The sequence below is a fragment of the Sorex araneus genome, chromosome 2 (assembly GCF_027595985.1).
Source record: "Sorex araneus isolate mSorAra2 chromosome 2, mSorAra2.pri, whole genome shotgun sequence".
Taxonomy (NCBI): Eukaryota; Metazoa; Chordata; class Mammalia; order Eulipotyphla; family Soricidae; genus Sorex; species Sorex araneus.
Genome location: NC_073303.1, coordinates 224,600,426 through 224,612,294, shown reverse-complemented (window position 1 = coordinate 224,612,294; position 11,869 = coordinate 224,600,426). Strand labels below are relative to the sequence as shown.

Genomic DNA, 11,869 nt, shown 5'->3' with positions numbered 1-11,869 from the left:
TCTCAGCAAGAGATCATCGTGGAGCCATGCTGGATCCCGTCCACTGGACCCAGAGGTGTGCAGTGGGGAGACCTCATTCTCACCAGAGGCCGCTCCTGTTCCTCCCTGCTGCCCTGCACTGCCCATGGGGAGAGGCAGGGGTGGGTGAGCACGTACCCCGCAGCACTGCCACAGCTCAGGGCACGGCTGCAACATTGCTCCTCAGAAATGAGCCTGCCCTCCTGCCGCCTCCCCTGGGACCCACCCCTTGGGTGCAAGCCCAGCTGAAGTGATGCAAATGCCAACGTGGACCAGGGGGGTGCCCAAAGGGCTGAGTGCATGCTTCATATGTGGGGGGTTCACGTTTGCTCCCGGGCCCCGCATGTCCCCCGGACACCACCAGGAGCAGTCCCTGAGCATCCCTGGGCACTGCTGTGTGCCCCAAACAGGCAGAGTGCCTGTATATTCCTTGACGAGCCTCCCCAATCCTCAGAGACTGTCCTGCCTCCATACCAAAGGGACCTCCAAATGGAGCAGCAGCACCTCCTGAGAAGTCCCCAAAGTCTTCTTTTTTTTAATTTTTTATTAGTGAATCACCGAGAGGTGCATTTATAGACTTACAAGCTTTCGTGCTTGCGGTTCAGTCATACAATGATCGAGTGCCCATCCCTCCACCAGTGCCCATTCTCCACCACCAACGGTCCCAGCATCCCTCCCACCACTCCATCCCACAGCAGCACGCCCCCCTCATCCCACAAGCACCCCAATGACCTCCTCACTCTCCCCTGTCCTTCCTCAGTCTCCCCCACCACACTAACCCAAGCACTGGGGTTCCCACACGGCACACCGTGCCTGTCTATTTTTTTCCACTCATCAAAATATTTCTAAATGATCGTAGACGAAGACACTTTTCCACTATTATAAACATCTTACGACAAGCCAGGAGAGTCTAAGTATTAGTCACAGTGACTTTTATTTTATTTTATTTTGGCTTTTTGGGTCACACCCAGCAGTGTTCACAGGTTACTCCTGGCTCTTCACTCAGGAATCACTTCTGGCAGTGCTCAGGGGACCATATGGGAGACCATATCCCCAGCCAGGGATCGAACCCGGGTCAGCTGCATACAAGGCAAATGCCCTACTCACTGTGCTATCACTCCAGCCCTCATCATGACTTTTGGGGTCACACCTGGCGATGCACAGCGCTTACTCCTGGCTCGTACACTCAGGAATTACTCCTGGCAATGCTCGGGGGACCCTAAGGGATGCTGGGAATCAAACCCAGATCAGCTGTGTCCAAGGTAAACGCCCTCCCCACTGTGCTATCGCTCTAGTCCCTCATCATGACTTTAAAATGGTGCTAGACATGAGGCTGTGTGAAGATGCTGAACAATGCGAAGCACTGGACTGATGCTGGGATTGCTCCCGGCAACACACACAGGCTCCGACTGTCTCTCGGAGCTGGCAGCTCCCCCTTTCAGCTCGAGGAAACAGTGGGAAATGGTGGGTTTCCATTCGGAGCAATTTTCCGAAGTTCCCGGCTCCCTCATTTCTATCCACTGACCTCAAGTCATCCATGGATCTGGTGAAGAAACTGAGTTAGGCCAGGAAGAGAACCCAGGGTTAGTGCACATGCCTTGCATGTGTGACGCCCTGGGTTCAACCCTCAGAGTCACACACACACACACACACACACACACACACACACACACACACACACACACACACACACACACACACACACACACACACACATACATACATACACAGAGGAACCCCTGACTCAGAAGGATTTATGGGCTTGTTCCTTGAAATGTAGGATTAGGGCCTAGAAAATTGCATAAGGGCGGTGACCCATGCTTTGCCCTGGCTGACCTTCAGCACCACATCCCACCCCACCCGCCCCACTCCACTCCTACCCAGGTACTGCTGAGAGCAGGCTCCAAGGCCCCAAAGCACTGCCAGGTAAAAAATTAAATGTAGAACTAGCTTACTATTAAATGTCAGGCATAGTGACATTTCCAGTATTTATTAAATAATCACAGTGACTTTAGTGCTAATATATCATTGCCACTTTTAATACAAATACAGAATTATCCCTTCCATCCGAGTCTTTGGCGTCTCCGCATGTAACTCATTGCTTTGTGAACCGGAGACTCTGTTGTTAAGGTGGGAGGTGGGTGGAGGACAGCTTAGTGGCTGGAGGAGAGACTTTCCCCCCGAGGGGGCCCAGCTGCTCTCCCCAGCAGCGCCTGGTCCCCCAGGACACAGGCAGGAGCAACCCCCAAACACAGAGCCAGGAGCAGCCCCTGAGCACTACCACATGTAGCTGAGGCAAGAGGAATAAATAGGACCTGGTCCTGATGGGGGACCCAGAGGGTCTTCCCAAGTAGACCACTGACCTGTCTTCTGGACCCAGCATCCATAATAAGGCATCTTTGGCGGAATCCCTCATTTGTTGAATTCAATCTGTTGGATCCCATGGAAATGTATTGGATGACTTTAGAATCCCAGCACAGGTGGCCCTGGGCAAGGCCTTTTAAAGAATGATGTGAGTGGAGCTGGAGTGATAATAGCACAGCGGGGAGGGCATTTGCCTTGCACATGGCTGACTGAGGTTCGATTCCTAGCATCCCATATGGTCCCCCGAGCACCGCCAGGAGTAATTCCTGAGTGCAGAGTCAGGAGTAATCCCAGTGCATGGCTGGGTGTGACCCAAAAAATTTTAAAAAAATTAAAAAAAAAGAATGTGGTGAGATCCCACAGTGAAGAAAACCACGTATCATCTTCATCAGTTCCATCAATCTCTTGGGCTGGGTGTGGTTCCTGCTATGGCTCTTTACTTTGAATTCACTGGCAGCTCTCTTCAGCTGCTGGGACTTCTTGGGGATACCATTCACTTACTGTCCGTAAGGCTCTGGGCACCCCCGGATCCAGAAGTCAGGCCACCTGACTCCCTTAGAGGCCCGGGCAGTCTCCTCTGGCACCATGTTCCCGCTGGATGCCAGGACGCAGGCCCAGGGCTGCGTCCTGGGAGGACAGGTGTATGTGTGTGTGTGTGTGTGTGTGTGTGTGTGTGTGTGTGTGTGTGTGCCAATGACACAAAGGACCTCGGACAGGGGCTGCCATGGCAGCACCCACTCATGTCCTGGGGACCTTTCTGGGAACACTAGCAAGAAGAAGATGGGAGTCCAGCAAGATAGCATGATAGTGCACGGGTGCCCCCTGGTTCAGTGCCTGGCATTCCATGTTGTCTCCAGAGCACCGCAGGGGAATAGCCCCCAGCATGGCTGGGTGTGGCCAGACTCCCCAGAGAGAGAGAGAGAGAGACAGAGACAGAGACAGAGAGACAAAGAGAGAGACAGAGAGACAGAGAGAGAGACAGAGACATAGAGAGAGACAGAGAGACAGAGAGAGACAGAGAGACAGAGACAGAGAGACAGAGAGAGACAGAGAGAGAGACAGAGAGACAGAGAGATGGGAATCAGCCCCCCTCTGGGCCATAAGCCGCACCCTCACACCTCTGGTGCTTTCCCAAAGCCTCCTCTGGGTAGAGCCAGAAAGGTCCAGTTTGAACAATGCAGCAAAGCTGGAGGATTCCAGGCCCTGTAATCCTTATAATCCCCCTAACCAGCCCCGCTGTGTTTCCTCACAGCTCGCCCTTGCACCCTCCAACCTGGCCCTCTGCCCGAGAAGGGGGGAGCAGGAGGAAAGAGCTGACCCTCCTCTATCAGGGTCATCTCTGCACGGACTCAGGAGTTAAACCTGCCACTCAGGTTCCCCACGTCCCTCTGCTGGACGCTGGAATGCAGGACGGGGCGGGGTGGGGGGGAGGAGGGGACATCCCCAACTGCTGAGGGGGCCGGTCCACCAGCTCCACAGCTTCCTAGATACGCCCACAGCCACCCAGGCACCACGGACACTCAGAACCCCAGTGCTAGGAACTGGGGTGCCAAGATTCCCTGGGAATCTGGGGACCAAAACTGTTCCCTCATACACCACTGCCCAGCTGGCATGGGGACTTGGACAGAAGGAAAAGCTCCCAGGGTAGGGAAGTGGCGGGGACGGGACGGCGGGCTGGGCTGGGAGCGACGTCGGCCTGTGCCCCGATGCTGCAAGAGGTCAGGAATGTGGCCGGAACCAGATAAGGCCTGGCCAGCAGGGCTGCTCCTCCTCCCACCCCCCAGCCCGAGCCTCCCGGGCCCCCGCTGGCAGAGCAGTGCGGGTGGGGCAGACTCCAAGAAGAATCTGGAAAGGAGCTGTACCAGAATCCCGTCTCCGGCTTGTTCTTCAGGCCCGCGTTCTCCCTTGAACGCGAATCTCGCTCGACCCTCTGTCTCGTTGCTTATTTCCTTGTCTCCTTTCTTCGTCTCCTTTCCGCTCCAGAGAAGCCTGTACCCTTTCTTGAATGCACCCCTCTCCCTTCCCCGCCTTTCACATCTTTCTAAGGAAGTTTCAATTTTAAAAAAACGACCTCGCTTCCTTCCAAAGTAAAAGAATCCTGTCTCCTAGGCCCGACCACTGGAATTCAAAGCGCCCCCAGGGTCTGAAATGAGTAGCAGAGGAAGATGAATCCCTGTGACCCAGCACTGGACACTCCCGCATCTCTCTGCCCCAGGGATATTCGGGACTTCTCTGTGGTTATTCCTGATGCTGCAATCAGCGAAGGGCCTCCAGCCACAGCTCCTGGCACCCCAGGGAACAGCTGCACTGGCCCCGACAGATTTACAAACAACCCTCCCGTGCAAGTGTGGACCCGTGATGATGACTGCGGACCCGGGTGGAAGATACAAAGCAGGGGAACATGAAGGTGAAAGAAGGAAAAGGCCCTCTGGCTGGCGCCTCATCTGCCCAGAACCTTCCATGCAGAATGAGCGGTCACTTATTTGGCTGCCTTTTTGCATCCCATTTGCCTCCTGGCCTTCAGAAGGCCCCGGCCTGCTCCTGGCCACTCCCGTGGAGAACAGTGGGGTCCCCACAGCCCTCAAGGCAGCAGATCTCCTCGATTCAGCACCCAAAGGCACATTGGAGCAGCCCCTCCCAGCTGGCCAGCCCCTGGCCAGGCAAGTCTCGGGGCCCACCCGCCCCGCCCCCACCCAGGCCTTGCTCTCTGGTCTGGCCCGGGCTTCCCGTTCACCGGGCAGCTGGATAAAGGATCAATCAATAGGGCCAGTTGGAGCAAAGGACACACACCGGTGTGTCTGCCAGGAGCACCGGACACGAAGCTGTGGTTGGGGCAGCCTGGAAGTCCCAGTGCTCGGGGTCCCCCCGTTCATTCAGTGGAGGGGGGTCACCCGGTAGGGGCTCTGGGAAGGATGGGAACATCCCCCTTCTCTCCAGTGCCCTGGAGAAGGCAGCCAGCCCCTGGAAGGGGGGAGGGTGGGGACGGCCTGCCAGGAGGGCTGGCCAGCTCACTCGCTCACTGCCCTCTTGGGCATCGGGGCCCAGGGACACTGGCCCTCCTCCGGGACGGGCCTGCCCCTCTCTCATCACCACTGTTTGCCCAGCAGCCAGAACAGAGCTGACCCATGGTAGGTGCCCAGCCAGTATTGACTGCAACTTCTCTGGAAGATGGTGCTTACCCAAGAGTGTGCGTGAGGCCCACAGGGCTCACAGAGCACTGCCCTGGGACCTGTCTGCCCCCAGAGCTGACCCATGGTAGGTGCCCAGCCAGTATTGACTGCATCTTCTCTGGAAGATGGTGCTTACCCAAGAGTGTGCGTGAGGCCCACAGGGCTCACAGAGCACTGCCCTGGGACCTGTCTGCCCCCAGAGCTGACCCATGGTAGGTGCCCAGCCAGTATTGACTGCAACTTCTCTGGAAGATGGTGCTTACCCAAGAGTGTGCGTGCCCAGCCAGTATTGACTGCAACTTCTCTGGAAGATGGTGCTTACCCAAGAGTGTGCGTGAGGCCCACGGGGCTCACAGAGCACTGCCCTGGGACCTGTCTGCCCCCAGACACTCTTATTTTCAAAAGTCTGATCTCACAGGAAAAGAATGTGGGGAGAGGGGTGGAGCAATAGCACAGTCGGTAGGGCGTTTGCCTTGCACGCAGCCGACCCGGGTTTGATCCCCGGCATCCCATATGGTCCCCCAAGCACCGCCAGGAGTAATTCCTGAGTGCAAAGCCAGGAGTAATTCCTGAGTGCAAAGCCAGGAGTAACCCCTGAGCACCACTGGGTGTGACGCAAAAAAAAAAAAAAAAAAAAGAAAGAATGTGGGGGGGGGGCTGGAGTGATAGTACCACAGCCAACCCGGGTTCGACTCCCAGCATCCCACATGGTCCCCCGCCAGGAGTAATTCCTGAGTACAGAGCCAGGAGTAACCCCTGAGCATCGCCGGGTGTGACCCAAAAGGGAAGAAAAAAAGAATGCGGGGGTCCTTTGGAGCACACAGCCCCCGGAATTCCCCGGGGTGTGGCAGTGAGCACCTGGCCAGGAGCAGGGGGAGGCTGGACACCGAGTGCCGTGGGCTGTGGGGGTAGACCATTGGGGAGCTCCTTCCTCCGCTCCAGCCCCGCTAAGGAGACCCCTACCCGTGCCACCCACTCTTCCCGTGAGCCCCCCCCCGCCCAATGCTCAACCTGCGGGCACTTCCTCTACCTGGGGGAGCTAAGCACCCCACGTCATTTCCTGCCCCGAAGCGGCAGCCACGTGTCCCCACAGCACCCGGCGCCCTTGGGCTTCCCTGATAGTCAGCCCCTCTGCAGGGGTGGGGAGTGGCGGCGGCGAGGCCACGGGATCAGACGCTGAGGGCGCACCTGTGGCTGCCGCCAGCGCCGGGGCGGGGCCCGCCGGCCCCACCCCCGGGCTCCCGCGGCGATAAAACTTCAGCTGACCCGGGCCGCCCGCTCTCCGCTCTCCGCTCTCCGCTTTCCGCTTTCCGCTGTCAGCTCACCTGCGTGCCAGGCTCTCGCCCCTCTGCGCCAGCACCATGAGCTTCACCGCCCACTCGTCCTTCTCCTCCAACTACCGCTCCACAGGCTCCTTGCGCTCGCCCAGCAACCGTATGCGCCCCATCAGCAGCGCGGCCAGCGTGTACGCGGGGGGCTCAGGGGGCTGGTCCGTGTCCCGCATCTCCAGCTACCGGGGCGGCCTGGGCTCGGCGGGCCTGGGCTCGGCCATGACCGGGAACCTGATGGTCATGGGCAGCATCCAGGGCGAGAAGGAGACCATGCAGGAACTGAACGACCGCCTGGCCTCCTACCTGGAGCGCGTGAGGAGCCTGGAGATTGAGAATCGGCGGCTGGAGAGCAAAATCCGGGAGCACCTGGAGAAGAAGGGGCCCCAGGTCAGAGACTGGGGGCATTACTTCAAGACCATCGAGGATCTGAGAGCTCAGGTAAGCCCAGCGCGCCCCTCTCCTAGCCCTGAAGAGCATTCCATGGGCGTTTACCCTGCCTGCCTCTTGGAATTCCTACTTCCAGGGCTGGGAATCTCCATAGCAAAGGGGGCGCTAATTGCCTGCCCCCTGTGCCCCACCCCCTGAGAGGAGGCTGTCCACTGCCTGGAGGGGGTGACCAAGAGAGGGTGACCTAGGGTCCGAGAGCCCTTTCTGCAGTGATGGTGGGAAAGGACGGGGGTGGGGGTGGGGGGCCCTTGCCCAGAAGGTGGACAACCTCGGGGAGCCGAGACAAGGCCCAGAAGAAGGATCCAGACGCTCTGGGCCTCAGGCTGAGGGGACAGTTGGAGGGTTAAGCGGATGCGGCTAAGGCTGAGTCATCTAGGAGCAAACAGAAGGCCAACCTGAGGGAGGAGCCAGCCCAGGGTGGGGGGGGCCAGGGGAGCCCAGAGCAGGTGCACTGGGAGAAAAATGCCAGGAGAGGACTTGGGAGTTGTACCTCACTGCCTGGCGGCCAGCCAGCAGGGGCCCAAAGGAGGGACAGAAGGACTGTTGTGGAACTCTGGCTCTCAGAGATTTAGGACGCCACCCCCTACCCCCAAAACACACACACACACACACACACACACACACACACACACACATACATTCACATATTCAGCCTTCCACACAGTAACCGCCCACACAAGAATCCACCCACCTTTTCTCTCTAATCCCTTTAGATCTTCTCAAATTCCGTGGACAACGCCCGCATCGTGCTGCAGATTGACAATGCCCGGCTCGCCGCCGATGATTTCAGAGTAAAGTGAGGTTCCAGGGGAGGATGCCAGGGGCAGGGAAGGTGGATCTGAATGGATGACTTGTGCACCACACTCAGCACCCCCATGAATAGCACTGCCCCCCTGGGTCAGAGACAGCTCAGCGGGGAGGGCGCTTGCCTTGCTGCTGGTTCCGTCCCCAGCACCCACTAGGGTTTCCCGAGCCCCACCAGGAGTTACCCCTGAGTACAGAGCCAGGAGTAAGCCCTGAGCATCGCCGGGTGTGACCCCTCAAAAAAGAATGCTGCCCCCCCATGCCAAGAGCTAGAGGGCTAGCATCGAGTCCTTGCTCAGGGTGCTGGCTGGTCCCGGGCTGGAGCTGCCCTTTGGGGGTGCTCTGTGGTGGAGAAGGTATTGTAGCTGAGACAGGGTCCCTCTGACTCCCTCCTGTGCACAGGTATGAGACGGAGCTGGTCATGCGCCAGTCTGTGGAGAGTGACATCCACGGGCTCCGCAAGGTCATCGATGACACCAATGTCACCCGGCTGCAGCTGGAGACGGAGATTGAGACACTCAAGGAAGAGCTGCTCTTCATGAAGAAGAACCATGAGGAGGCAAGTGGGGTGCTGGGGAACAGAGTGCCAGGACCCGTCTGCGTGGGGGCGGAGGGAACAGCCCACCAGTGGCCTCAAAGGGCACTGGAGAACCAGCCTCTCGTGGGTGGGGGTCTTCTGAGTCCCAGTGCCGTGGTGGCACATGAATGACAGGAGGAAGGGGGGAGGCATGGGCGTGATGGACGGACAGGGACAGACATGTGAGAGCAGCACAGTGGGTGGGGCTGCCTGGAGGAGGAGCTCCCCAGTGGCAGAAGGAAGGATGGGCAAAACAAGGAGCCTCCCGAGGGACAGACCCAGGCTGTGAGAGTGGCACAGAACTTGTGTCCCCTGTCTCTAGCTGACCCCGACAGCTCCTCGCAGGGCAAGCCGTGCCCTCACGCCCTCCTGGAGTTCTGACTGAGCCCCTTCTCACCACGGCCCTTCTCTCACCAGGAAGTCAAGGGTCTCCAAGCCCAGATTGCCAACTCTGGCCTGACCGTGGAAGTGGACGCCCCCAAGTCTCAGGACCTTGGCAAGATCATGGCAGACATACGGGCCCAGTATGACGAGCTGGCTCGGAAGAACCGGGAGGAACTGGACAAGTACTGGTCCCAGCAGGTAGCTGCGGAAAAGGGACAGGTGCCCGGGGGCATCTGTGAGAGGCCGTGGCGGGAGGAGGGCCCAGAAGAGGTCTAAGGCCTGCCTGTACCCCCTCTACAGATTGAAGAAAGTACCACCGTGGTCACCACCCAGAATACGGAGCTCAGCTCGGCAAGTTTGACGCTCACAGAGCTGAGACGAAACTTGCAGTCCTTGGAGATTGAACTTGAGTCCATGAGAAATCTGGTAAGAGCCTCGCTGCCTCTCTGAGGGGCTCAAGCCCATGCTGACCACCCAAATCCTACGCTTCCATCAAACAGTGCGACACTACCACTCCCTGTCCAGAGGATAATACCTCCCTTCCCCAAACCCACCTTCTTTAAACGATAGAGCACAGAGCATCCCCCAGTCGCACCCAAGGCTCCGACACTGCCCCCATCACTCTAGCCCCAGTATCAAGAAAACACTGATCCAAATCCCTCTGCTCTGAAAATCCTCGCCTTCATTTCCCCATGCCTTGCCCTCTAATTTGGCACCTGGTAGGAGTTTCAAAGAGGGGTGAGTCCGAGTGCCCTAAAATAGATGACTGGTTAAAGAAACTTTGGTACATCTACACAGTGGAATACTATGCTGCTGTTAGGAGAGATGAAGTCATTAAATTTGCTTATAAATGGATAGACATGGAGAGTCTTATGCTAAGTGAAATGAGTCAGAAAGAGAGGGACAGACATAGAAGGACTGCGCTCGTTTGTGGAACATAGAATAACATCACATGAGGCTGACACCAAAAGACAGTAGATACAAGGGACAGGGGGATTTCCCCATAACTGAAAGACTGCTTCATGAGTGGAGGGGAGAAGGCAGATGGAATAGAGAAGGGATCACTAAGAAAATGATGGCTGGAGGAGCCAGTCGGGATGGGAGATGCGTGCCGAAAGTAGACAATGGACTAAACATGATGACCTCTCAGTGTCTGTGTTGCAAGCCATAATGCCCAAAAGTAGAGGGAGAGTATGAGGAATATTGTCTGCCATAGAGGCAAGGGGGAGAGTGGGAAAGGGGGGGTATACTGGGGATATTGATGGTGGGGAATGTGCACTGGTGGAGGGTTGGGTGTTTGATCACTGTGAGATTGTAATACAAACATGAAAGCTTGTAACTATCTCACAGTGACTCAATAAAATTTTTAAAAAATTTAAAAAAACAAACAAGAAGAGGGGTGAGTCATCCAGATGCTCTGATGAAAGTGTCAGCCCCGCATCTTTCTGAGGCTCACCAGACCTGCCTCTCTGTGCCTCCACAGAAGGGAAACCTGGAGAACAGCCTGAGGGAGGTGCAAGCCCGCTACGCCATGCAGATGGAGCAGCTGAACGGGATCCTGCTGCATCTGGAGTCAGAGCTGGTCCAGGTTCGGGCAGAGGGGCAGCGCCAGGCACAGGAGTACGAGGCGCTGCTGAGCATCAAAGTCAAGCTGGAGGAGGAGATTGCCACCTACCGCCGCCTGCTTGAGGGCGGGGAGGACTTCAGGTGAGTGGGACAGACGGCACCGGGCCCTCATCCTCAGCCCTGCGAAGCCCCCTGTGTACCTGTCCATCGGCACCACTCAGCACCACTTGGCCCAACACTGGAGCTGGGAGCCCCAGCCTCTTCCAAGGGGGTGACGGTGAGAGATTTCCTCCCTCCTGGGTCCCTTGGAGAGAAGGGACAGGTCTGCGTGCAGCCCTGGCCAGGGAGGACTTGGAGTTTGGCCTGGGTTTCCTCTCGGAGCAGAGGGGGTGAGAGGTTGTTCGGGAAGGCAGGGGAATCAGGTCTGTTGCTTGTCTGCCTCGTCTCGAGGCTCGGGTGGGGCGGGATGCTGTGTATAACCAGGGCTTGGTCTTCTCTTCAAGGCTCAGTGACGCCCTGGACAGCAGCAGCCTGTCCATGCAGACCATCCAAAAGACTACCCACAAGATTGTGGCGAGCAAAGTGGTATCAGAGGTCAACGACACCAAAGTTGTCCGGCGTTAAGCCATGGACGTGGGGGTCTGCTCTAGATGGAAGGTCAATTAAAAGTGCATAGGTTACTGTACACTGTCTGTGTCTTCCGCGACTCTTTACCTACTGTGTCCAAAGGCCTGACCTCACAGTCCATCTCTCACCTCTGCCATCACCTCCGAACCCTGGATTCCATATGGAAGGGGAAGGGTGGGGGCAGAAGGGCCTGGGTTCTTGGAAACGGGTTCAAGGTGGTAGGGGAGTGCTGACCAGGGGAGTCAGGAACCTACGGCACTGCTCTAAGCGTGGCCATCAAGAGGCCTGGAGCTCGTGGCCCGCCTGAAAGGTGCTTCCTGGCGGGACTCTGGGCCCCAGAAAGAATCGGGGCCTGGGACAGTACCAAGGACAGTGGCAGGACAGGGCATGCAGCTGGCTCAAGCTATGCTGGCTTCCCACATCCCGACCGACTGCCCAGCTCCCCTCCACCCCCACACCCAGCTCTAAAACTTAGGGTCCCCTGGGATAGGACTTTAAAAGCACTAAGGGTCAGGCTGGACGTGATGATGATGCAGAAACAATGGCTGCTGGTGCAGGAAGAGTCCGAGCCAGTTGTTCCC

General features: G+C 57.4%; 1 protein-coding gene across 1 annotated transcript; it reads left to right on the top strand.

Annotated features, from left to right (window-relative positions):
* Positions 1–6,711: 6,711 nt before the first annotated feature.
* Positions 6,712–11,323, top strand: LOC101544651 (keratin, type I cytoskeletal 18). The gene is made up of 7 exons (XM_055127921.1): positions 6,712–7,321; positions 8,044–8,126; positions 8,537–8,693; positions 9,129–9,293; positions 9,396–9,521; positions 10,579–10,802; positions 11,165–11,323. The coding sequence occupies exons 1-7, from the start codon at positions 6,914–6,916 to the stop codon at positions 11,283–11,285; spliced, it is 1,284 nt and encodes a 427-aa protein (XP_054983896.1). The 5' UTR covers positions 6,712–6,913; the 3' UTR covers positions 11,286–11,323.
* The last annotated feature ends 546 nt before the right edge of the window (positions 11,324–11,869 follow it).